General features: G+C 44.8%; 1 protein-coding gene across 1 annotated transcript in view; it reads left to right on the forward strand.

Annotated features, from left to right (window-relative positions):
* Positions 1–27023, forward strand: part of ANKRD29 (ankyrin repeat domain 29) — a 50489-nt gene that overhangs the window by 7671 nt on the left and 15795 nt on the right. The window contains exons 2-6 of the mRNA XM_061130822.1: positions 5867–5977; positions 8898–8996; positions 11493–11591; positions 14747–14845; positions 18127–18225. Coding sequence (XP_060986805.1) covers positions 5867–5977; positions 8898–8996; positions 11493–11591; positions 14747–14845; positions 18127–18225 — 507 coding nt within the window. The remainder of the gene's footprint in view (positions 1–5866; positions 5978–8897; positions 8997–11492; positions 11592–14746; positions 14846–18126; positions 18226–27023) is intronic.

Genomic DNA, 27023 nt, shown 5'->3' on the forward strand with positions numbered 1-27023 from the left:
CCGGGTTCCATATTGGTGGTGGAAATTGCTTATGCCTTGGCCAGACATAGAGGAACTTATACTTTCGACCCTTGTTCTGAAAGTATGTAAGTTATCTCAGAATCAACTCCAGTTCATCAATCATCTGAAATTACTTGGATGAGCCACAGGAAAATAAATTGATAAAGCCATGTATTTTTTTTTGACAGCTTTATTGAAATACAGATCACATACCATATAACTCACCCAGTTAAACTGTCCATTCCAGTGGCTTCTTTTTTCTAGCATATTCAGAGTTGTGCAACCATGAGTACAATCCATTTTAGAATATCTTAATCAACCCCAAAAGAAACTATGTACCTGTTAGCAGTCACTGTATTCTTCTCAATAGCCTCGTTTCAGAAAACTGCTAAACTACTTTCTTTTTTTTCTTTTTTAAAAAATTTATTTACTTAATTATTATACTTTACAACATTGTATTGGTTTTGCCATATTCTACCTCTGTCAGTTGGCCTCTGCTGAACATATATGTGTTAAACAGACTTTAAGCATGGTCTTGAGTTCTGAGTTTGGAGACGCCAGTGTTATACAGGCCTACCTCTATGGCAGAATGCCTGAGTAGATAAATCACTTACATATTTTTTGGTCAGATGTTTAGCTTTTTGGAAAAACCACAGTGGTTTTTATTATTTTTTAATATTTTATTTATTTGGCTGCCTCAGGTCTTGGTTGCATCATATGGGATCTTTCGTTGTGGCACATGGACTCTAGCTGTGGCGTGTGGGCTAAGTAGTTGCAGTGTATGGGCTTAGTTGCACCTTGGCATGTGGGATCTTAGTTCCCCGGGGATTGAACCAACTTCCTCTGCATTGCAAGGTGGATTTTTAACCACTGGCCCACCTGCGGAAGTCCCCTAAATTATCTACTTTTCCTCTGTGGTTTCCTGTCATTTGCAGAAGTGTAATGATACTTACAACACAGGTTTAATGCTCAGTTAAGGCTTTTAAGTGACTCTGTAAATTTCAGCCATTTAGCACAAAGTGGAACGGTAAGATCTCAAAACCCTCCTTCTGCACGTGGTCTCTCCACCCTTCTTATCTCCTCATTTAATGTGGCTTCTAACACCAGAGAAATTCATCATTGATACAAAGCCAGTGTTCTCTTAATTAAATTAATTATACACACTTAAAATCCACATGATTTTCAATCATTTTTTAAGCCAGTAGTTGAGATCTCTACCCCCTCTTAGCTTTTAATCAAAATTCCATTTCTGTACAAGGAACAACTTCCCTTCTGTGTTTCTCTCCCCTTCCTTCCTGTATTTAATTTCTGGTAGTGTGCTAATGAGCAGTGTGTGAGCCAAAATTCTAGCAGTAAAGGGGGGCTGGGGGAAGAGAGGAGAAGATGACATATGTGAAAGATTGTCCCCTGGTTTTCTCACAAGGTATAAGATATAGGATCTCAGACTCTGGACCCAAACAGACTTAGGTTTGAATCCTAGCTCTGTTACTGTCTAGCTGGATGACCTTGAGTAAGTCATTTCTGTGCCTCAGTTTTCTCATCCTAAAAATGGGAACAGTAGCATCTACCTTGTGAGATTGTTCTGGGAATTAAAAGTATTAGAGCAATGAGAGTGCCCAGCACGCTGCCTGACACAGAGCAGTACCCAGCATAGGTTGTTGTTGCTGTAACTCATCACATCACACCGATAACCTGATGCCAGAGGTTCAGAAAACCAAGAAAGAGGTTACATAGTCACCACCGGATTGGTGAAGTGCCTTAGGATTTGTGTGAGGCATTTTCACATGCATCGGCTCCTTTCAAGGCTTAAGGGCTGCCCTTTATAAACCACATTTTAGGATTATGTGCATACTGTGCCCAGAGGACGTTTGGAAGTTTACCAAGCAATGTGGTCTGTAAAGAGAAAGAAGGCCAGGGGACTTTCTCTGTTGGCAGAAGAGGAGCTTGGCATGAGTTTAGGAAGGGGGTCACTGGGGTCGCCACTGCTTGTTTCTTGCTGTCTCAGGAGGAGACTTCTGCAGGAGGCAGGCAGGGGGATGGCTGAAAGCCTAGCCTCGAGCTCCAGACTGCCTGGGGCTGCAGCCTGCCTTGTTGTTCTCACTTATGTCATCTGAGCAGTAGGGTAGTAATGTTCCCACTTCACTGAGCTGTGTTGCAGAGGATGTGCCAGTGGTATGGAATAAGCATTTGGTAAGAAGTAGCTTGGTCTTCCCAGGTGGCGCTAGTGGTAAAGAACTCACCTGTCAGTGCAGGAAACATAAGAGACACAGGTTCGATCCCTGGGTGTGGAAGATCCCCTGGAGGAGGGCATGGCAATCCACTCCAGTCTTGCCTGGAGAGTCCCATGGACAGTGGAGCCTGGTGGGCTACAGTCCACAAGGTCGCGAAGAGTCAGACACGACCGAGTGACTAACTACAGGAGGACTCTGCTTTTAGAGCTCACATTTCTTGAGTGTTTACTATCGAAGTGCATTTGCACATATTACCTCATTTATCCTCTAACAACCCGTGACAGAGGCACAGTTGATCCTCTGTGTCTGCCAGTTCTGCATCTATGGATTCAACCACAGACCAAAAGTATTCAGAAAATTTCAGAAAGTTCCAAGCAAGAGAGCTTGAATTTGCCCTGTCCTGGCAACTATTTACATAGCACTTACATTGTGTGAGGTATCATAAGTAACCCACAGATGATTTAAAGTATATGAGAAGATATGTGTAGGTTATATGCAAATAGTTTATATGCAAATACTGTGCCAATTTATATAAGAGACTTGAACATCCACAGATTTTGGTATCTGCAGGCAGTCCTGGAACCAATCCCCCAAGGATATTGCCTATATTAGCACCATTAATACTATTCTCACTTTCCTGGGGCAGAGAGAACTTAAATAACCCTCCCAAGGTCACAGAACAGGGGTGCAGCAGGGTCAGGACTTGAACTTGGCTCTCTCTTACCCCAAATCAACAACTTTCTCATGCCTCCACCTGCCAGTAAATCAAGCCCTTGAGGGAAAATGAAAGATTTACACCTTTTCCCAAAGCTCAGTTTCTGGAGCCTTTTATGAAACGGGGATGTCTAGCCTGTGCAGGAGAGGAATCCCCGAGGCCATTCTAAAGGCAGGAGAGGCTCCTGACAGGAGAGCTTGTTATGACAATAGAAGCTTGTGGTTTACAGATGGTTTTTGAAAGGCATTTGGGGTTAAAGTGAAACAGAATCACCGAAAATGATTTACAATTTACTTCTCTCAAGTTCTCATGTTTCCGGAAAAGCCAGCAGAGCTGTTTCCATGGTGCATATTAAATTCTCTTCCTGATTCACCCTCCCATGCTTCGTGCAGTGTTTCTTATTAAAGGGGCATTGTTTCACGATTTATATACAAGTCAAACCCGCCTGCCATGGCTTCTGGCAGTCACAACTGTAACATCAGGCCCAGCCTGGTGTAAAAGCCACAGACACTCGGTGTGAAAGCTGAGACAGTACAGTTTACACCTTCAGGGGAAGCAAATGGTTCACCTGCAATTTAAGGTGAATTTTTTTCCCTCCTAAAGAGCCCGGAAAGCATTGCAAGTATGTTTGTAATCTGCTTATCACTCCCTGCTTCTCCACGCTCTCATCCAAGAATGCACAAGAATGCTAAGTTTGGTACGTGCTGAAGGGCTTCTCAAGTGAAATCCTCCCACCCCAGATGCTGCCACCCCTGGACTTTCCCTGTGTTGGCTCCTTGGAGCAGCCAAAACTGTTGGTGTCTGCTTTTTAACTATTGACGGTGAGTTAGGTACTGTTAGGGCTTCCCTCATAGTTCAATTGGTAAAGAATCCACCAGCAACGCAGGACACCCTGGTTCAATTCCTGGGTCACGAAGATCAGCTGGAGAAGGGAATCTAGTATTCTTGGGCTTCCCTTGTGGCTCAGCTGGTAAAGAATCCGCCTGCAATGTGGGAGACCTGGGTTCAAACCCTGGGTTGGGAAGATCCCCTGGAGAAGGGAAAGGCTACCCACTCCGGTATTCTGGCCTGGAGAATTCCATGGACTGTATAGTTCATGAGGTTGCAAAGAGTCGGACACGACCGAGCAACTTTCACTTTTCACTAGGTCTGTATGTAAAAATGTATCAATATTCTTAGAAGATGTATTACAGATAAGACTCTGGGTCAGAGGGGTGCTTTGAAGATAGAAAGTGTTAGTCGCTCAGTCATGTCTGACTCTTTGTGATCTCATGGGCTATAGCCCACCAGGCTCCTCTATCCATGGAATTCTCCAGGCAAGAATACTGGAGTGGGTAGCCTTTCCCTTCTCCAGGGAATCTTCCTGACCCAGGGATCAAATCCAGGTCTACCTGCATTGCAGGAGGATTCTTTACCATCTGAGCCATCAGGGAAGCCCTGAGATGAGTGTTTTAAGCCTACCGAAAAAAAGTATTTCTGTTAATTTGAATACTAAAAAATTTCCTGTGAATTCGTCATTAGTAGCAATACTCTGATTTTAATTTTGCCTGTTGGTTCTAACCTTGTAAAGAAAGTGGATAGAAGGAAGGAAACTAGTGTTTATCAGCACATATAACATGCCAGATACGGTATTAGCCAATTAACCTACATCACTTTTTAAATTTACTTCTATTTTTTAGTTGTAGTATGATTGCTTTACAGTTATATGTTAGTTTCTGGTGTACAACAGCATGAATCAGCTATAAGGATACATATTAATATATCCCCTCCATCTTGAGCCTCCCTTAACCTACATCATTTAATTTTTACCATAAACTTCAGGGCATGTCATGTGATCTCCATCTAAGCAAGGGGAAACCAGGACTTACCAGGGCCAGTCCATGGCCCAAAGCCAGACTTGAAACCCAGCTGTCTGGTTCTGCCTGTCCTTCCGCCCCCACCTTGGACTTTTCTCTGCAAATCTAGATCCGTGCATTTTAGAGAAGGAGGTGGTGCTTCAGTCAGCTCTGCCACTCTGATTCTGGAGAACTGTTCTCCAGCTCTGGTCCTTCCATAGTCATGGTTTCAGGGTTAACTTAACAACTTTAAAATGACCCCACACTGGAGTGAAGGATCCACCTGAGGCCGCATGGCAACATTTCCTGCCCAGAGTTCTTTGTTCTCAACAGAAACCTCTGGCGAGTTCCAGCTGAATCAAAGAACCTTTGGTAGAGGGACAGCGAGGCATTTACCCAGGCGGCTGGAATTGAGTAGAAAGCATTGACAACTCAGAAAGTTAGTTTGTCGCTCGCTCAGTCATGCTCATCTCTTTGCAACCCCATGGGCTGCAAACACCATGGGCTTCTCTCTCCATGGGAGTTTCCAGGCAAGAACACTGGAGTGGATAGCCATTCCCTTCTCTAGGGGATCTTCCTGACCCAGGGATTGAACCCAGGTCTCCTACATTACAGGAGGATTCTTTACCATCTGAGCCACAGAAAAGATGCTGGTAAACTCAGAATTGGGAGTGATTTCCCTCCGCTTAGAGATAAGAGACATTTGGGAACATGGCAGAGAAGAAATAGCAGTTAGGCAGAACCTTGGCCTTGAAGGATTGGGGAGAATTCTTTCAAGCAAAAAGGAAACTGAACAAAGATACAGAGGCAGGAAAGCGAGGACATTGGTGGGAGACGGAGAATATTAATAGTGCTGCGTAATCAACAACCCGGCTCTCTGCCACAGCCCCAGGGCTCGGGTTACCCGCATCCCATAGCCAAGTATACCTCGTATGCAACGATGACCCACTGCGGGAGGAGCGCACCTCCCAATGATAAGACACATCTGGAAACTCTCCATTTTGAATGGCAGCACGTGTTTACGTAGCAGTGGTCACATTAATGAAGGTCAATTTTAAAGATTCTGTTTCATTTTGCTTCTGCAGAAGGAAACCCCGCTTGCCAATGCGGCATTCTGGGCAGCGAGGAGGGGCAACCTGACTCTGCTCCGCCTGCTACTGAACAGCGGCCGCGTGGACGTGGACTGTAGGGACAGTGTACGGACCGGTCCATTCGGTACCCGCATGCTAGGAGCTGGCTGTCCCCCGCTGGCATGAGAGCACCTGCTGAATACCCTGCCCTTCACAGTGCTTGTCCCCTTTCCCATGCGCTTGTCCCCCTTACCATGTGTTTGCTTGCCTCATCCTTTTCAAAAAGTCCAAAGCACCATTGTTATTGTTCAGTTGCTAAGTCATGTCCAACTCTTTGCGACCCCATGGACTGCAGCATGCCAGGCTTCCCTGTCCTTCGCTATCTCTCCTGGAGTTTGCTCAGACTTATGCAGAGTACCGTGGGGAAACATATCGAGGAAACCATTATCTGCATCAGACAGGAGGGGCCACAGTAGGGGAAGAGACAGGTCCCTGGGAAATCAGAATTGGCCAAGTCCAAGAAGAAAAGGGGTATGGGATGATTCAGGAGGCTGCCATGGATGGAGGAGTTGGATTTTTTCTGCTGAAAGATGAAAGTCCCCCACCCAACCTCATTTCCTTCTACCTTTGCAAACATCAATTCACTTATCAGTGATGGCGGGGAACTAAAGCAGGTCCTCCCACCCGCTGGCAGCATCACTTGCGGAGTCCTTCCCTCCCCAGCCAGAGACAGTGATCTCTCTTCTCAGCAGGACTTCACGTCTCTGGGGACTAAGAGGACCTCAGAAGAGGAGAGAAAGGAGATGTTTTGATTTTAGGGATTAAATAGAAATGTTTTTCACAGGAGCCTTCTTGTTTTCCTGAAAACAGGGTGTGCCATTTCCAGCTTTTATTACACAAATTTGGTAGGTGATATCAGCCGCCAGCCCTAATGAGGTATCAAAGTTTGCTCCCCTTGGACCCCCGGGGCATTGGCACAGGACAGCTCAGGGTGCCCCTCCGGACCCACGTGTAACTTCCTCCCCACTTGCTCTGTGTCCCAGAGTCAGAGCTCTCTGGCTTGCCCTCAGGTACTCGCTTTCCTCCGACCTCCAGTAGGGTTTGGCCAGTGGGAGCCCTGGCGGGAATCAGAGGCTGGGAGGACAGAGATATTGGGGAGTCCAGCCCCCCCATCCTGACTGGCAGCAACACCCTCACCCTGTCTGTCCAGGGAGCCACCACCTGCCTCTCGTGCTTTGGGGCCTGGGCTGGTATCGAAGCCCCACTGTCCCTCCCTGTCAGTCCTCTTCTTTGTGGTTTCCCTACATCCAGAGCATCGCTTTATAAATAGTCTCTTTATTATGCTTTCTTTCCAGTTATCCCAGTTTGAATGTACCGTCTGTTCTTTGCCAGGACCCAAACTGATACGGGGTCTTGGGCATCTGTGAACTGGTTGTCTGGTCTTACCAGGGATTGCTGGGCAGCAGTGCCGTACTGTACAGTTCTGGAGTGGGAACACCCGAGTTCATTGTGGTTTCACCCACTGACCGTGTTGATGACCACTTACTCCTTTTTCTTAGTCACCCCTTTCCAGACACCCCTGACTTCCAGCTCTGTGTCCCTTCCTACATCCACAGATCCTGCTTCTTCATTCTCTTTCTCCTTTGTCCCAACCTCTGACTTTTTCTCAGTTGACCATGTTATAGAAGTGAAATGTAATCCATAAGGAAGCATTTTGGGGTAATTTGTTTCATTCATCTTCCCTTACTTTAATATAGATAAAGCCTGACATTTAAAATTTTCTTTGTGAAATGTCCAAGTCAAATGCTCTGTGGTTCCTCTAGCTCATGACCGATTTGTATTTTGAGACCAATGTGCCCGCGATAGAAAATTTTTCTTTTTTTTAAATTAATTGTAATTGGAGTATAGTTGGTTTACAATGTTGTGTTTCTGCAAAATGAATTTCTGCATATAGCAAAATGAATCAGCTATACATATACATGTATCCCCTTTTTTTGGATTTCCTTCCCTTTTAGGTCACCATAGAGCATTGAGTAGAGTTCCTTGTGCTATACAGTAGGTTCTCATTAGTTATTCAAGTCCTTGAATCATTTTTAAAGTTATTTATTTATTTTATTTATGCATTTTTGGCTGTGCTAGGTCTTCATTGCTGTGTGGGCTTTTCTCTTTTTGCAGAGAGCAGGAGTTACTCTCTAGTTGCTGTGTGCAGGCTTCTCATTGTTGTGGCTTCTCTTGTTGAGGAGCACAGGCTCTAGGACACATGGGCTTCAGTAGTTACAGCACGTGGGCCCAGTAGTTGCGGCTCTGGGGCTCTAGAGTAGTCTCAGTAGTTGTGGCAAACGGTCTTAGTTGCTTTGCAGCATGTGGGATTCTCCAAGATCAGGGATCCAATCTGTGTCTCCTGCATTGGCAGGCAGATTCTTTACCACTGGACCACCAGGGAAGCCCCAGGTCCTGGAATCTTAATGGTAGCAAAGACCTTGGCAATCATCTCATCCAATTCCTCATTTTAAAGATGCAGTAAATGAGCCCCGGAAAGTGTGAGCAGTGTGCCCCTCAGTGTGCTAGTGGCCCCCGGGGCGCCTGACTCTCACTTCTGTAGCCTCTCATTGCATCTTTACCTGAATCAGTTTGAAGACAAAGAATTCTAAACTCGGAAAACCGACTAGTGTCACTCAGCCCACCTTTTTGCATTAGTAACGGTGTTTTGGCTCAGGAATCATTTAATAGGAGTCATAAAATAAGGCCATTCCATTGCTGCTGCCTCAAAATACAGTAGCCATGGTTCGCTTGGACTGTGTTTCTGATGGTAATGGAAGTAAGCGAATGTTTAAATTGAAAACTCCAGCCTCAGCAGTTTGTCATTTTGCTTTCTCCTGCATCATCTGCTTTATAAGATTATTCATGAGGCAGTTTTCTTTACTGCGGGAGCTGTTGCGTTCAGCTCAGCCATGTCCTGGGAGGAGCTGACCTTGGCAGCCTCTTCTCCGGGTGCCTCTCTGACGTCATGGTGGCCTAACTGCTCACGTGTCTCTCCTCCCCCCAGCATGGGACCACACTCCTCATGGTCGCCTCCTATGCTGGCCACATAGACTGTGTGAAGGAGCTTGTCCTGCAGGGAGCGGACATCAATCTCCAGAGAGAGGTAGGTCAGGTTGGCACGTGAATAATAGTAATGCTGGTGACAGAGCTGTGAAGTTTACACAGTAGTGAGTTGCTAAGAAGGACTGTTGAGTCCTTTGGGACATGAATTCAAACAAACTCTGGGACATAGTGGAAGACAGAGGAGCCTGGTGTGCTGCAGTCCATGGGGTGGAAAAGGGTTGGACACAACTTAGTTATTGAACAAGGACTAGAGTATAGCCGTCCCAACAAACCTGGGCGGGGGGAATTGGTTCCATGACACCCCCCATCCTGTGGATACCAGAAGCCACTGATGCTCAAGTCCTTTATATAAAAGTAGTATAATATTTGCATATAACTACACACATCTTCCCATATGCTTCTAACATCTCTAGGTTACTTTTTATACCTATGCTCAGCTGCTTCAGTCATGTCCAACTCTTTGCAACCCTATGGACTGTAGCCCACGAGGCTCCTCTGTTCCTGGGATTCTCCAAGCAAGAATACTGGAGAGGGTTGCCATGCCCTCCTCCAAGGGATCTTCCCGACCCAGAGATTAGACCCATGTCTCCTGCTTTCCTGCATTCATTACCCACTGAGCCACCTGGGAAGCCCAGTTATGTAAATAGTTGCTGGTGCCTGGGAAAAAAGTTAGAAATTTCTGGAATTTTTTCAATTTTTTTTCTGTGGTTCATTGAATCCACAAATGCAGAACTTACCGATACTGAAGGATGACTCTAATCGTTGCTTTTTTCCTATGTGACAGGAAGCCCAGGTTGCAGACCATGTTGTGTCTAAAGAAGGCCCAGGAAGGGACCATTGGTTGTACTTTAATTGAACAAAACTTCTCAGGCCCTTGTTGCACCTGACGTAACCAAACCTCCTTAAACATTCATATGGTTCACCCTGAGCCTAAATCAGTTCTTCCTTCTTTTTTTTTTTTTTTCAGTTCTTCCTTCTTCCCTTGGGATAAGATGTTGTAGAATGTATAGGATTTTCATAGAGATCGTTATATTTTAGAAGGATCAGGTCACCCACCTGTTGTTAGGGAGGCTCCCTGGCTAGCCTACCTCAGCCATCCTCACCAAACCGTGTCTTCAGAGAGCTTCTCTGACCAGCTGTGTGTTAAATAGGTTCTCCCCCCAAAATACCACCACATGGTGAATATTGGACTGACATGGGAGCCTGTTTGCACACTCATTCAAGGGAGTCCCAATTGGCCGGAGGATCCATTCTTGGTCCGATGCAGAGGAGCAGTGGAAGACTGGGCATTCAGGCCCAGGGAGGCTGCAGGTATTTCCAGACCAGTCCAGGGCCTGGTGAGTTCACCTTTGTGGAGTCACATCCAAGGTCACACCTAGAGTGAACGTGACCTCAGTCCACAGTGACTCAGACCTCAGGTGGGCATCCATGAGCAAGCTCCAAATGAGACAGCAGTGCTTGGTTCTCCTTGATCCACTCTTATTGGAGGTTCTGCCCTGTAGTTCTTTCAGAGAGGATGATCCCCTGAATTCCCTGAGCCAGGCCAGTCTGGAAAAATAGCCAAAGAGAGCCCATTACCTCACCCTGCATGTTTTGGATGCTGGAAGAGAGTGCCTGGCAGTGCTGTGGAACTGACACTCCGAGCAGACTTCTTCCTTGGTTCATTTGTAATCTGTTCTGCACTATCAGAATATTTGTCTCCTAAAGAAGTACTGCCATTATTTTCTTTATTTGTCTATCTAGACACATAGAGTTGCACACTTTGGTAGTCTTTAAGATTCATGGCTATTAAGAAGATGAGGGGGCTTCCCTGGTGGCTCAGTGGTAAAAAATCTGCTTGCTGATGCAGGAGATCCAGGTTTAATCCCTGATCCGGGAAGATCTCACATGACTCGAAAAACTAAGCCTGTGCCCCACAACTATTGAGCCTGTGCTTTAGAGCCCAGGAGCTGCAACTACTGAACCCAAGAGCTGCAGCTACTGAATCCCACATGCCTAGGGCCCATGCTCTACAAGAGAGGTCACTGCAATGAGAAGCCCATGCATTGCAACTAATGAGTGACCCCTGCTCGCTGAAAATAGAGAAAAGTCCACACAGCAATGAAACCCCAGCTCAGCCAAAAATAAATAAAATTATTTAAATAAAAAATGATGATGAGGAGGAAATTCCCTGGTGGTCCAATGGTTAGGACTCCACTCCAATGGTTAGCTTCCACTGCAAGGGGCATGAGTTCAGTCCCTGGTCAGGGAACTAACAAGATCCTGCATGCCATGAAGTACAGGCAAAAACAAAAAAAGAGTTTTCCCATTCTAGCCCAGTTTTCTCATCCAGACCTTGTTACATCTTAAGGTTTCTGGAACCCAGCATTCTCTACCCTGGTCACTTAACCTGAGCAAGGAATAGTCTGTTCAAATGTAGTCCCTTCAGGCTAGAGGTTTATATGTAAGGATTTTGTTTTGTTTTGTTTGCAATCATATCAGTCAAATGAAATGTAACCAAATATCTTTAAAACCAGCCTCTCTCTCTCTCTCTCAGTCAGGTACAACCGCCCTTTTCTTTGCTGCCCAACAAGGACATAATAATGTCGTGCGATTTCTCTTTGAATTTGGAGCATCCACTGAATTTAGGACCAAAGTAAGAGAATTTTCTTGATTTTATACCCTATTGAAGAATTTCAGCAGTTATGAGTATTCATTTCTCTTCATTTATAGTATGAATGTTTGCTATGCTATTTACAAGATTTACAAGCTAAGAAGTTGGGTTTCACAAGGTTAAGTTGTAAGGATTCAGGGGCAGTCCTAGGAATTCAATTCAAAACATGACATTTTTTACCCTGGGCTAACAATTGGAGAATTTAGCAGGTGGGTGGGGTTGGAGGGTTTGCGGCTTACATTCTTTCTTATATTGGTAACTTTCTATTCTGGGACAGTAAATTTTGTTATCACAATGGATACAGTAGAAGGTGCTTTATGACTTTTCCTGTTCTCTTCTGCTTTTTTCTGCTTCAGGGTTAATCCCAGTGCTGTGATAGGAATTACTGGAAATATTAAGCCAATCCTAGTGAATCTTGAGAAATTTCTAAGGAGACTTTGGCAGGCAGTTTACTGTCTGAGATGTCGCCACTGAGATATATAACATTCAGTTCATATGGTTGGGTGAGGAATTATAGTTCTTCCTTAAACTATAAGGAATTATAGTTCTTCCTTAAAGAAGTCATTTATTCTTCACATTTGACATGTGAATAAGAAAACTGAGGCTGCAGAAAGATCCATTTATCTTCACAATATGATTTTTCTTGATAATATTTTGTAGCGGAAGAATTTGAACTGTCACATTTTTATAATTGAAAACTTCTGTCTAGCCCAATCATAAAAAATTCTTGAAAATTTGCCCTAGTTGGAAACTTTTAGGTTTTCTTAATTCATTGTGTGTGATATGTTGATATCAAGGGAGTTTCCAATGGGTTTTTTTTTCCTGTTAAAACACTATGAAGTAGATCTGAATTTCAGAAAGGGTTTCTGTCTTTTCTAAAACCTGCCGTCAGATAGTGTACATGCCCCTAGACATGCTGAGTATAATATACAGTAATCCAAAACACATGTGTTCATACTCTTTATGTTAATTATCATTTAATTTTTAATTATAAAAGTGACACAGCTAAAAAAGTGGAAGTTATACAAATCTCAGGCTCAACTCTCAACTAAGTCAAATGACTGTGTGTGACCAGCTGCTTCATTCTTCCTGGGTAACAAGTTAGGGCTAGCCTTTGTACATGAGCCAGACTGTGCTACCCTGGAAATCCATGAAACACAGGCCCAGGGCGAGCAACTCCACACATTTCCGTTGGGACAGCTGCAGGTGGCCAAGAGCTTTCTCTGGGAAGAAGACAGTGTTGGGAAGCTTTGGGTTTTAATACAGTCCTGTCATCCAAAACTGACTTTGTGTCAACAACTGTTCTCATTGTAATTAAACTTGCGTGCATGCTAAGTCATTTCAGTTGAGTCTGACTCTTTGCAACCCCATGGACTGTAGCCTGCCAGGCACCTCTGTCCATGGGATTTGCCAGGCAAGAATACTGGAGTGGGTTGCCATTTTCTTCCCCAGGGGATCTGGCCGACCCAGGGATCAAACCTGTGTCTCTTATGTCTCCTTCATTGGCAGGCAGGTTCTTTACCGCTGGTGCCACCTGAGAAGCCCTATGTCCCCCCAAATGTGTTTTTTCTAAACAAAAGGTATCAGCTCTTCTATAACAATCATCATGTTTTATCTATTCTCTAAACCCAGACAAAGAACTGGGCAGATTGACACGACATAATGTGGAAATGTTGGTGCTCATTGCGATTATTAACCAATTTCTTGATGCCCAGCCATCCCATGCCACACCCATCTCCACTGACCTCAGCCTTCCAACCTCTCTCCTTCATTTCCAACCCTCCAAAATGCCTCTTTCCCACCATATAGCCCGTCCCTCGCTGAAGCCTTACTCAGCCACGTGCATCCTCCAGCATCTTGCAGCTCAGTGTTTCTCCAAGGGATCCCCCCTCACCCAGCACCTGCACCTCACAGTCACCTCTCATGACTGGTCAAAAGCCTATATCTGGGCCTCACTCCAGATCTACTGAATCTGAGGGTGTGGCTTCGAGAGTAGGCATTTTGAATAAACACTCTATGCCCAAATTTAGGAACCACACTGTCTTGTTTATGATTTGTATTTCAAAACCAGATTCCACTTTCTTCCATTATTTATAATTAGCTCACATGTCCAAATACCCATTCATAGAGCCAAACAAACAGCACAGCAATCCTAGATGGAGAAAGAAAAAAACCTCAGCCCAGCACCTGAGAAAAGCCATTAAGGGCTTCAGTTGACCACAGACTCCGAGTCAGTAGTGTGATGTGGTTGGCGTCAAAGCGAATTCTAATTTAGGCGCAGAGATAAAATCAAGAGTTGATTGAACCAAGGAATGTCCCGTCAGACCACGTCTACTTTGCAGTGCTCTGTTGAGAGTCCTAGCATCCGTGTTTTAAGAGATTTGGACAGATTGGCATATGTTCAAAGGAAAATGCAAAGTAGGAGCATGCGAAGCATATGAAATATGCTGTAGTTATCCCTGCTCTAACTGCATGTAGATCTCGTCCAAGAAGCCAGGGGCCCAGAGAGCGACTCCCTAAATACACCTTAATCTCAGAGGCCTACAACTGGGCAGACCCACAGGAAGAAGCTAGTTACCATTCTGGTAATTGCAAGACACAACTGGTTGGTACAGTCTTTCTGTTCTTTGTCTCCTTTATCGAGAGACAAAGAGATGATTCTGCATTTGACATGAGGAATTTCTGAATTAATTATAATAACTTAGTCAAATATCTGTAATGTATCTCAAGCAAGTCACCTGAGCATACAACATAGTGATGTCCTAAAGACGAACTCTAGGGATTTCCCTGGTGGACCAGTGGCTAAGACTCCACACTCCCAATGCAGGGAATCCAGGTTCAATTCCTGGTCAGGGAACTAGATCCCACATGCTGGAATTAAAAGAGTTCTAGTGCCACACTAAAAAGATATTGCATGCTGTAACTAAGACCCAGAGCAGTCAAAAAACAAAACAAAACAAAAGATGAACTCTGTCACGCTTATGAAGAAAAAACTAAAAGAGATCAAAGAGGAAAAGTCAGTTTGTTATTATGTATGGGAAATGCTTTTCCAAAATTCTCACCATTCGAAGATAATCTGCCTGGTGAGATTTGTGCCTGCCCTATTTCTAATGCGTTTATTCTTTGTGTGACCGCAGGATGGAGGCACTGCCCTGCTGGCCGCCAGTCAGTACGGGCACATGCAGGTGGTGGAGACCTTGCTAAAGCACGGAGCCAACATCCACGACCAGCTCTACGTGAGTGTGTTTCAAGGGGGCTTTCGGGGGACACTTGCTCATTGCCTCAGCACATACAGCATCACAGTCTAAATTCTGATGCCGGAAGTGGCATCTGAGCCATCAAGGAAATAAAAGAGTTAACTGGATGAGCCTCTTCTGTGTAGAAATCACATGATCTTTATTTATCTTTGCTCTTTTAAGTCTCTCGCACATATGAAGTATTTCACCTACACAATTAAGATCTTCAAAAATCATGTGATACCTATTTCTTTATGACAAGCCCAGTGTATGGACTTGCTGAAAACCAAAATAAACTCTCCTGTTGTAGAGTTCTTTGGGCGGAAGAGCACACAAAAAAAAGGAAAAATCAAGTTGTTTGGAAGAGAAGTGAGGCTGGATGGGGGAAGATCTCTGAAATACGTGCATGCCATTGACCTTGAAAGGCATCTACTGCCACGTGGGTCTGTTTGCAGCTAATTGGCAATTAGCACATTGCCCAAATACTCTTAATGGTCGCTGTAATTCTGTAGAATTTATGGCAAATGTTATTCTGGTTTTGGAGGAAGAAGTAAAACATGGGGAGATGAAGTGACTGGACAGTCTCATGGTGAGGAGTGCAAGAATCCCTGCTTCCATTTATCTAGGAGCCGTATTTGAGGCTATTGTACCACCAGACATGAATCCTGTGCCCAGGAGCACTAGACTTTCATAGCTCTGTAATGAGATGTGTGGGTGTGAACTTTTCCATTTGAACACCCTTTCCACAGTCTACACGGAACCTCTGACAGATCACAGGCCTCTTTGAAGTGCAGAGGAACTAGCCTTAGTCTTGGCACTTCAAAACCTGCTCCCACTCTTTGAGCCGATAGCATTCCTGGTACCATGACTGAACTACTTGACCGTGGTCTGAGGGAGTGATTCTCAACTCTGGCTGCACAGGAGAACCACCCAGGGAGCATTAAAAAATTTCACTTCCTGAGTCCACCCAGGCTTCCCCAGTGGCTCACTGGTAAAGAATTCTTGACCCCTGGGTTGAGAAGATTCTCTAGAGGAGGTCACGGCCGCCCACTCCAGTTTTCTTGCCTGGAGAATCCCATGGACAGAGGAGCTTGGCGGGCTACAGTTCATAGGGTTGCAAAGAGTCGGACATGACTGAGGTGACCTAGTACGTGGCTCAGCATAGAATTTGAACTATTGGGTAACATTCTTCCATCAGGCTCATTGAGACGGCACTTAATTTTAGAAATGCAGAGTTTCTCCAGGGATCGAACCCAGGTCTACCCGCACTGTAGGTAGGACGCTTTACCGCCTGAGCTACCAGGGAAGCCTAGAAATGCAGAGTTTCTAAACTCTTCTGTGATAGGGTAACCTAAAAATTCCATGCTCCAGAACTTCCATTTTATGTTTAGAACTTCTACCCTTACCTGAACAGTCCAAAATAAATGTTTCCATTAACAACAGTTGAAATACAGGGCAAGGGAAGTGGCATCAATGATTCCTGAAAGCTTCTAGAAAAACAGAACTGTGTAATGCACAGTAAAAAAAAAAAAAAAAATCTAATGAGTGCAGGGAAGATCCATTTTGGAAAATTCATAAGAGTTAGCGCTACTATGTCAGAGAAGCCTTTCTGTGGCAACACAGTAAGGAACAGCTGAAAATTGTATCCCCGTATCAAACATCTGCTTTAAAATCTGTCCAGGCTGATTAATTTCCTAATGATTGCCTTGGGCGGGGTCTGACTGCTCTGCTGACACCCAGTGGAAAGCCAGCACCCTCTACCTGGTTGGACTTGCAGGGAAGGTGCTATGAGCGTGTGGGTAGTGTTCTGACAGGAGGGTTGGTTATTAGCTGGGAGAACTAGTTTTCCACTGTGTATGTGAAAGTCATGAGGCTCACCCTGTCCTGTGAGCGCTGTCTGCGTGGAGAGAGCGCCTGGCAGGAGGCATACTCTGGATGGACTGTTGTACTTGCTGAAATTAACCAATGGTGCATCTTCAAGGAAAAAAAAACCCAGAAGATGTAAACACCCAGTTAAAAAGAGATCTAAAGAATTAGGTAACAAGCAGTTACTTTGGGTTTTCATGCAGGACTGCCTAGTTGTGTGTATAGGTATTGTTGGAGTCTGCCGGCTTGGCAGGGAGAAAGTTCATGGACATTCTTACCAGGGTGGGTATTCTGAAAGCATCTTGTGTTTTAAAGCATAGAGAAACTGAAAGTCTGGAGAACATGGATAAGGAAACACAAAAGAGAAGGCAGTAGGGAATATCTAGTTAAAAGGATGGGGCTTCCCTGGTGGCCCAGTGGTAAAGAATCTGCCTGCCAATGCAGAAGATGAGGGTTCGATCCCTGGGTCAGGAAAATCCCTCAGAGAAGGAAATGGCAACCCACTTCTGTATTCTTGCCACAATAATCCCATGGACAGAGGAGCCTGGCGGGGTACAGTCCATGGTGTCGCAAAGAATCAGACACAGCTGAGTGACTGAACAGCAGCAAACAAAAATTAAAAGGATTCTGTTCATACCTGATTCATAAAAGCACACAAAATAGATTTGGGGGATTTGGTTGTTTTTTTGTTTTTTAATTAACATGCATTTGTGTGTGTGTGTGTGTGGTTTTTTTAGAGTTTTAATGTTCTAAAAAATTTAGATTTTTCGTGTTCTATTTTGTATGCTTTCTAGAGCACAGCCTCAATAGTTGTGGCACACGGGCTTAGCTTCCCCAAGGCATGTGGGAATCTTCCCAAATCAGGAATTAAACCTGTGTCTCCTGTGTTGGCAGGCGAATTCTTTACCATTGAGCCACCAGGGAAACCCTTTGTTTTTGTTTTTTAAATGAACAACTTAGCTCTTAGTGACCAATGGATTGCAATGGAAAATTGTATTGTGTATTTTTTTTAATCCTAAATAAAAGAGAGTGGACTCTGAGATCACGCAACAAAAGGAGAAGGCGGCTTATGAGAAAGCTGTGTGGACAGAGAAAAATGATGACTCTTTGGAAAACCAGAGTTTTGCAACTAGATGTATCATAAACTCTATGACCAAGATTTTATAGCGTGAACAGTCATTGCATATGTTGTAACTTATCCTTAGACAGCTGTCTGTTTTCAGCTTTACCTTTCAGCCTGACTTAGTGTGATGTTTTAGAACTAGTCTTCAAAGAATAAAATACCATGCATAGTAAAAAGGGGGAAGGGAGGGGTGGAAATGGAAACTTCTGTTAAACATATGTATCAGTATTATAAGATCGAATTTCTTTTAAAATAAATAATTTCTTAACACTTTACATTTGCCAACTTTCAGGATGGAGCCACTGCACTCTTCCTAGCAGCTCAAGGGGGTTACTTGGATGTGATTCGATTATTGTTATCTTCAGGCGCAAAAGTCAACCAGCCGAGGCAGGTAATGTTTGTGCGTGCGCATGCGTGTGGGGCGGTGGGCAGGGTGGCTTGCAGTCTGCAGCAGCACCTGCCTAAGACAGCCAGTCAGATCTGGGTGTCTCTAAAGCCTTTTTGTCTCTGGATGAAAGTTCATCCTTGATCAAGGTTTCTCTCCTGTTCTTTGCTTTGGGCTCACCTGAAAGTCTGTGAAATCAGGCTGACATCACCATTCCATATGTTTGGTGTCTGAGATCAAGTACATACTCTGCCACCTCCTGCTCAAATAAATGACATCTGCACTGAGGTCGGGAGAGTAGGCTAGACTGGGACATAGGTAAATCGAGGCGGGTCCGGGAGCCTTGCACTTGCTCAGCTCCTCTGCTACTATGGTGCCTTATCTCTTCCCCACCACTTCTTGTGCTGAGCCAAAGGGGTTCTTAGTGGGTTCTGTAGTTTCATCTCACATTACAGCACTGTTGAGACTTCATTTACCAAAAGCCAAGATGTTATTTGGAGAATCAATTAACTGATACTTAAAGAAAGGACCACAAGGTAACCCAGGGCTTCCCTGGTGGCTCAGCAGTAATCTGCCTATAGTGCAGGAGACACAGATTCGATCCCTAGGTGGGGAAGATCCCCTGGAGGAGGGCATGACAACCCACTCCACTATTCTCACCTGGAGAATCCCCACGGACAGAGGAGCCTGGTGGGCTACAGTCCATAAGGTCGCAGGTCGGACATGACTGAAGCGACTTAGCATGCATGCACAAGGTCACGTTTATAAATGATTAAGAACCATCCAAATGTAAGGCTTTATAATTAGCCTCTCTTCTATCAGAACTATTTCTTCACTAATTCATTTGCTTTTAATGAAACATTTCAGATTAAGGTAACCTTACTTTTAAAGGTAGTTTTCTAGGGAAAAGGGCAAGCTGATGACCTGCCAGGAAATCGCACACAGGCAGATTCCCACCATGATGCGGCCCTGATGTGGGAAGACCTGTCTGCTCATCAGTGAGTAGCTGTGGGAACCTCAGGGCTTCCCTGGCGGCTTAGTGGTAAGGAAACCGCTTGCCAGTGCAGGAGATGTGGGTTCTATCCCTAGATCGGGAAGATTCCCTGGAGAAGGAAATGGCAACCTGCTCCAGTATTCTTGCTTGGAGAATCCCATGGACAGAGGAGCCTGGTAAGCTACAGTCCATGGGGTCACAGAGTCAGATACAACTTAGTTACTAAACACCACCAACAACAAACGTGAAATGAGTTATGTGATGATGTGAAAACCAGGAAGTTAAAGAGTGACCCAGCAGTGCCATGGTAACCACAACACACCGCTGCTGTTTTTCATTCCTCAGGAATGAGGATAACCTGGGCAAAGTGCGTGACCCAGCCTGGGAATGGGAGGACCCCGCCCTTAGGTCAAGGGTCAAGTGACATGCCTTCCCAACGACTACATCTAATGCAGCTGTTTGGAATTGTGAGCATCCAGCTCTGAAAAGATTGTTATTTAGGGAGAGGTGTTTTATAAAATAAGAATCACCATGGCGGTGAGGGGCCTGTGGGAAGCGATGACATTTTTCCTTTCCATAGAGTGAACTAACCCCCTTGTACCCTCAAACTGTAATCTTTTTACTGCCTTTCCACAAGCTTATAGTTAAAGGATATCTACCCAGGTCAGACTAGTCTAAATTCTGTCTTCTCTGAAAGAGTAAACTCTGCATATTTAATTCCATTTCAAGAAACGAGAAGTGTCAGAAATACAGAAAAAGTAATATCAACCTCAGCTGACTTTGACGAAAGTTATAAAGAGGTTAGGGCTTCCCAGGTGGCTCAGACGGTAAGGAATCCACTCGTAGTGAAGGAGATGCACGTTCAGTCCCTGGGTCAGGAAGATCCCCGGGAAAAGGGATGGCAACTCCAGTATTCTTGCCTGGGAAATACCATGGACAGAGGAGCTTGGCAGGCTACAGTCCATGGGGCTGCAAAGAGTTGGACATTACTGAGGGACTAACACTTTCACTTCACTTTCATGAAGAGGTTAAAAAAAATCTAACTGAAAGTTTCCATTAAAATGGCCTGCACATGGTAGACATTTACACAGATAGGACATTTGGAAGGCAATATTTTATTCTGAAATCTCCGCTGACACATTGAATCATTGTCTGAATATTCTTGAGTTTACAGAATAAGGACAGGGATATTTTCCTAGTTTAATTTCTTAAAATTTTTAGGTAAATCTGATTTCTAATTTTTGTTTCACCATCCCATGGAGTCCTGACATTGTATGATACACTATACCAAGATGTGAACAGGGCTGCACTGAAATTATTCAGCTAATATTTGATCTGAGCTGCAGGGAATCCAAATGGTAGTAGGCAAGACTTTTCCTTGTAATTCTATCACTGAAGAACTAACTGAAAATCCTTTTAGTACCCTTATAACTCTGTGAGAAGGAGTCATTAGTCATAAAGCAAGTCATAGGTAGGTTCGGGAAAGACTAAATTCTTTTCTTCTATCTTTTTTTTTAAAATTTTTTAATCCCTAGAAAGAGCTTGAAAAATTTCCCTTTTAAGTTGTCCTTAATAAAGAGGTCAAGAGTCACAGAGTCACACTGTCACACTGTCATTTAAAACCTCATTTTCAGTTCCGTCTACGCATCCTTACCAAGTAGAGTTGATATGACTCAAACGTTTTTAATCAGTAGCTGAGATGGCTAATTAGTGTGTTTTTCTACCAACAAGGAGTTTCTCAGGTCGTGCCAGCGGTAAAGAATTCGCCTGCCAGTGTGGGAGATATGAGTTCCATCCCTGGGTCTGGAAGATCCCCTGGAGAAGGGAATAGCTACCCACTCCAGTATTCTTGCCTGGAAAATTCCATGGACAGAGGAGCCTGGCAGGCTGCACACCATGGGGTTGCAAAGAATCAGACACAACTGAAATGACTTAGCACACCTACCAATATACTTTTCCCATCTCAATTCACGCAGCCTATTAAAATGATGCTTTTATGGAGTGGCAAAGGTCAGGCTCTATACCTGGAGATGAGGTTGGCCTGTCATCAACTCATCTCTATCTAGTTCTCTTAATGTGCTAATCAGCATTTCTTTGAAGCTTGACCAAAAGGTCATCTCATAAAGTGCCTTCTCAAACAGAAGCCTTGGTTTGGACTTGTATCCATCCAATCCAAGAGAGATGCTGGGACCCAGATTGGATTGGACCCAGATCCTTTCTCCTGGGTTGTAAGCTTGGAGGGCAACCCAGTGGTGGGCACTGGGCAACGTGGAGTCATCAGATGGGTATGATGTCCTGAGGGCTCTGAGATGGGAGCAGACAGCAATAGGGAGACCCACCTGCTTGCATGTCCTCTGTTCTCAGAAAAGCTGTGTTGACCACCAGAGGACAGCCTATGGCGTGGGCAGAGTTCCCATGAGGCCTGGAAGGCTGCAGTGCATGGTGATCAGTGACTGGGAACTGGAACAAGGCTCTGATGTAGCGCCCAGGCTCCTGGGCAGGACACCAGTCCCAGGGGATTTCTAAGAGCCAGACCCAGACCTCGGGGCTGGGACCAGGGGTGGGGAAAGTGAGCAGCTTGGTGGTTATGGGAATATGGACAAGGAAATGAAACATGGTTTCAGTTTTGCTTAGTAACTGTATGACCTCGAGCAAATTTGCTTACTCTCCCTGAATCTCATTTTTTAAAACTGTAAAACCATGATCATAATGGTATCTTCACTTTGGGAGTACTGTGAGCATTAAAAAAAAAAAAAAAATCCCTGTAAAACTTTCTGCAATGGCCAGTATATACCAAGGGCTTAGTGAATGTTAGGTTTTGCTGTTTTCATTCCTAGTCCATCCAGGCCTTCCTGCCTCCCTGGAACAGAAAACCCATCAGAAATCAAGGCTGCTCTTTTTCTCTCATAAGCCAAGCAGTGTCTGTCATCTCCAAGTCCTTTCTTGCCTGTGTCTCTCTCGCTACCCACTCCTTTTTATTTTGATCGGCTTCCTCTGTCCACTTATCTTGTATGTGGTCCCCAAGTTTCCAGGTTAGATTCCCAAACTCTTGGGGCAGCCATGTCACTGAAGCTCATCCCTGCTCCCCAGGCCATGGCTGGCCTGCCCATCCTTGGTCTGATCACCTGTGACTAGGAGAATGGGTCACAGTGTGGACAATGCAAGCATCAGGTAGCATCTTCTATAGACTCGTTTGCTGGACCAAGGACACAGAATAGAAGGACACAGTACTGAGAAATGGGCTCCAGGTCAGGGCTCCAGGGCTGGTAGCAAAGTTGTCTTCATATTGAACCCTCCAGTGTTACTGATGAGGTTCCTTGTAATCTCTTGCATGCGTGCATGCCAAGTCGCTTAGTTGTATCCGACTCTTTGCTATCCTATGGCCTAGAGCCCGCCAGGCTCTTCTGTCCATGGGATTCTCCAGGCAAGAATACTGGAGTGGGTTGTCCTGCCCTCCTCCAGGGGATCTTCCAGACCCAGGAATTGAATTCACATCTCTTACATCTCCTGCATTGGCAGGCGGGTACTTTACCACTAGCGCCACCTGCGAAGCCCTTAATCTCCCCCAATTTAGGACAGAATTGATCTTCAGCACTTTCTTGTCTGGCTGGAGCCTGCAGGTGAAGTAGCCTAAGTGTAGGTGCTAGAAAGCGGTAGAAGCAAAGAGCTAGTGCCACTTAATATACTTATTGCCATGTGTTCCTACGTGGCTCAGTGGTAAAGAATCCACCTGCCAGTGCAAGAGAGGCAGGTTTGATCACTGGGTCGGGAAGATCCCCTGGAGGAGGGCATGGCAACCCACTCCGGTATTCTTGCTGGGAAAATCCCATGGACAGAGGAGCCTGGCAGGCTGTAGTCCATGGGGTCACAAAGAATCGGACACAACTGAGCACACACACACGCACACGGGAGAGAATGGTTTTAATTCTTTTTTCTAAATCATCTTTAGGAGCCTAAAAAAGGCCGAATAAAATTTAGTCTCTAATATAAGTCATGTCATATGCTCCCATCTCATGCTGTGTAACCTCTGTATAAAAACAGAGGAGACTTGAAAATATTATCTGAAATGGAATGAGGGAATGACAGAGCTGGAAGGAACTGCAAAAATCTATTTAACCATACATTGGGTATAGAAGCTGTTTGGTGATCAGCCACTGTCAAACCCCTCCAGGCATGGGGATCTCATTACTACTTCATCAGCTTATTTAATCTTTAACCAGCCCACCTTATCATTCCTTTTTTGCACTGAGCCAGTGTATCACTTGGTATGCAAAATAAGTCTAAACTGTTTTCTACTTGACATGCACAAATAGTAAATGACAGCTGTCATGACCAACATGAATCCCATCTTCAAGCTAAATGTTCTGTTTCTTTTTTTAGCGCTGGTGAGGTTTTAACTTCTGCTTCATGACAGTTTCTTTGATTTCATATACTTTGACTGTATGTTTTTGTCAAGAAGTAATTTAAAACTTATATAAATATTTTCAGATGTTTTTCCTACTCCTTTTCTCCCCAAAACTCTATAAAAGACCCTAAATCGACCTGATTGCCATCAGTTTTATTACAAAGTCATTGTCACAGTGAAGATTCTAATAGAAGGAAAATATATGAAAAAGCAAAAGTTGTGGTGTAGAGAAGAGGGAAACCTGTCCTCTTCACAGACTAGATAATCAGCTGTTAAATAACTGGATCTGACAGTAATGCTCTAATTCACATTCAGCTTCCTGGGTTCAAAAATCACCTCTGGTGGTAACATAAGTGGGAAGGAAATCCAAGAAAGGGCATATATGTATCGTATAGCTGATTCACTTTGCTATAGGGTAGAGACTAACACAACATTGTAAAGCAACTATACTTCAATGAAAATTAATTTTTTAAAAAAAGGCAAAAATAAAAATCAGCTTTGGAGAAGTAAGCACCAGTAAGGAAATACACAGATTTCCCCCAAATCTCATTTTCGCAATCAATCTTACCTGCTCAGTCAGTTTTCTCTTAGGGTAACTAGGAGAATCGGCTTAAAGTACTTGGAATGCTTTGTAAACAAAAGTTCAAATTAACTTACTGTTTTTCATGATAAATAATATTCAGGTCGGTCACCATTTCCTAAGCATCTGTTGGCCACTCGTGCTGAGCACATTTCTGCATGCTTTCTCCTTCACAAATATCTCTGAAGCTAATGTTTTTGCAGAAGGCTCAGAGGAATTTGTCTAAGTTCTCTCAACCAGGAGGCGGCGACTTCTTTTTCCACCTACCATGACTATTGCAATTAAGGTGGCAACATTTGAGTGTCAGCATCACTGTTATGATATTCATAGTTGTTGCTAATAAAGCACCTCTCAGCCCTTTTCCACATATTAGTATCAATTAATGCGTGTATGCTAAGTTGCTTCAGTTGAGTCCGACTCTTTGTGACCCCATGAACTGTAGTCCATCATGCTCCTCTCTGTCCATGGGATGCTCCAGGCATCCATGCCCTCCTCCAGGAGGGGATCTTCCAGACCCAGGGATTGAACCTGGGTCTCCTGCATTGCAGGCTGATTCTTTACTTTCTGAGGCACCAGGGAAGCCCTGTGTCATTAACAGAATTTAACTAAAAACAACTAAGCCCTTGGAAAGCACAGGGAACAGCGTGCTGGCTTTCTTTCCTTGCCTGCCCTCTGGTGGCCATAATGACAAAAAGCGAATGAACCCAGAGCTGGCTGGAGGGGAAAGTGCATTAGCACCTGGGGAAATCTTTTGTGGAGCCCAGATTCTCTGTCCTGTCTCCTGGGGCCCCACCCATATCCCTTGGGCTGCAGCCAACTGACTTTCCCACCCAGCGTGAGCCAGCCATGCCTATCCACGCCACTGTGACTGTAAATGTTCTTCCTTCTCTGTAGAAGACCATTTTCCCCTCTCTCCCCACCTGGCAAAATTCTAGCCCTCCCTGGAGACCCAGCTCATACCACCCCATCTGAGAAGCTGACCCTGTTGCCCCCACACAGTAAGAGGGTCCCTCTCCAGGTTCATCCTGGGCATTTTGTCTGTACTTTATTGTGGCATTGCAATCATACTGATATTTCCATGTCTCTTCTGCACTCGAGAAGGAAGTGGCAACCCACTCCAGTGTTCTTGCCTGGAGAATCCCAGAGACGGGGGAGCCTGGTGGGCTGCTGTCTATGGGGTCGCACAGAGTCGGACATGACTGAAGCGACTTAGCAGCAGCAGCTTCTCCACTAGGCTGCATTCCTTTGAAAACTGAGACCAGATCTTGTCTTTAGTGCTGCTTCCGAGACTTTGGGCTTCCCTGGTGGCTCAGATGGTAAAGCGTCTGCCTGCAGTGCGGGAGAGCTGGGTTCGATCCCTGGGTTGGGAAGATCCCCTGGAGAAGAAAATGGCAACCCACTCCAGTACTCTTGCCTGGAAAATTCCATGGATGGAGGAGCCTGGGCTACAGTCCATGGGCTCTCAAAGAGTCGGACACGACTGAGCGACTTCACTTTCTTTTCACTTTCCTGAGACTTAGAAGATGCTTAATAATTGTTGGGTTGTTTGAATGAGCAAACAAAAGATTGGTTGAATCCTGAATTGGGAGAATCAAATTAAACAATGAGTGCAGAAGTGCTTTGTAAACTCAAAGTACAGATGAAGGTATTATTTATATTGCTAATGATAAAGAATATACAGTGATGTCCCTGATGGTCCAGTGGTTAGAACTTTCTCTTCCAATACAGGGGGTGTGGGTTCAATCCCTGGTTGGGGAGCTGAGATTCCACAGGCCTCATGGTCAAAAAACCAAAACATAAAACAGAAACAATATTGTAACAAATTCAATAAAGACTTTAAAAATGGTGGTGGTTTAGTCACTAAGCAGTGTCCTACTGTTGCAACCCCATGGACTATAGCCCGCCAGGCTTCTCTGTCCATGGTATTTTCCTGGAGTACATTACCATTTCCTTCTCCAGGGGATCTTCCCAACCTAGATATCAAACCCAAGTCTCCTGCACTGCAGGTAGTATCTTGCATTGCAGGCAGATTCTTTACCCACTGAGCCATGAGGGAAGCCCGTGGTCCATGTTTAAAAAAATAAAAAAAAATCTTAAAAAAAGAATATTCAGATTCAGGGATATGTCTAAGAGGGCCTTGTAGAGCATGAAATAGGTCAAGGTCTCTCCAGCCTTCTTCCATCCTTTGTTCCAGCACCTCTTCCCGGTATCTCCCCCAAGACAATGGTGTCAGTGTCCTCTGACCTCCCTCAGCACTACCAGATCCTTCTAGGCTCCTGGTTTGCCATCACCCACCACCCTGCTCAATGGCCTTGGTCCTTTGTCCATTTCAGGACATCAGTGGGCAGTGACCCTCTGGCTGCTGAAGCTGGTACCCTGGAGTTGAAATGATATCCTCCAATGGAAAGTGAAACTCTAGACTCTGTACCCGATTCATCTTGCTCTTCAGCCCGCAGCCCCACTGATGAGTAATTTAGTCTGATCTGACTAAAGCCATCTCTTTGGGTTCCATTACCTTAATTATGTCTGAGGTTAAGGTTGGTCAGTTCTGGGTTCTCCCTCCTCCTGCCCGTCTCTCCAAGTGACCCAGGTTCTCAGAGGTCAAAATATCACTGTGGCATTGGGGTGGGGGTAAAAATACTTCTGTCTGCTTCCTCCACTGGCCTGTCCAGCTCCCTGGCCTTTAGGCCTCTTGTGCTGGTCCCCTGAAGGGGCAACTGGTCTACCAGACACAGGTCCTGCCATCACCTATGCTCTTGACATTCTGTAGCCTTGTCTCCCCGACCCAGGCTCACTCCAGGCAACTGTTCAGCCAGCACTTCTGA

Source organism: Dama dama, chromosome 27 (genome assembly GCF_033118175.1).
Source record: "Dama dama isolate Ldn47 chromosome 27, ASM3311817v1, whole genome shotgun sequence".
NCBI lineage: Eukaryota > Metazoa > Chordata > Mammalia > Artiodactyla > Cervidae > Dama > Dama dama.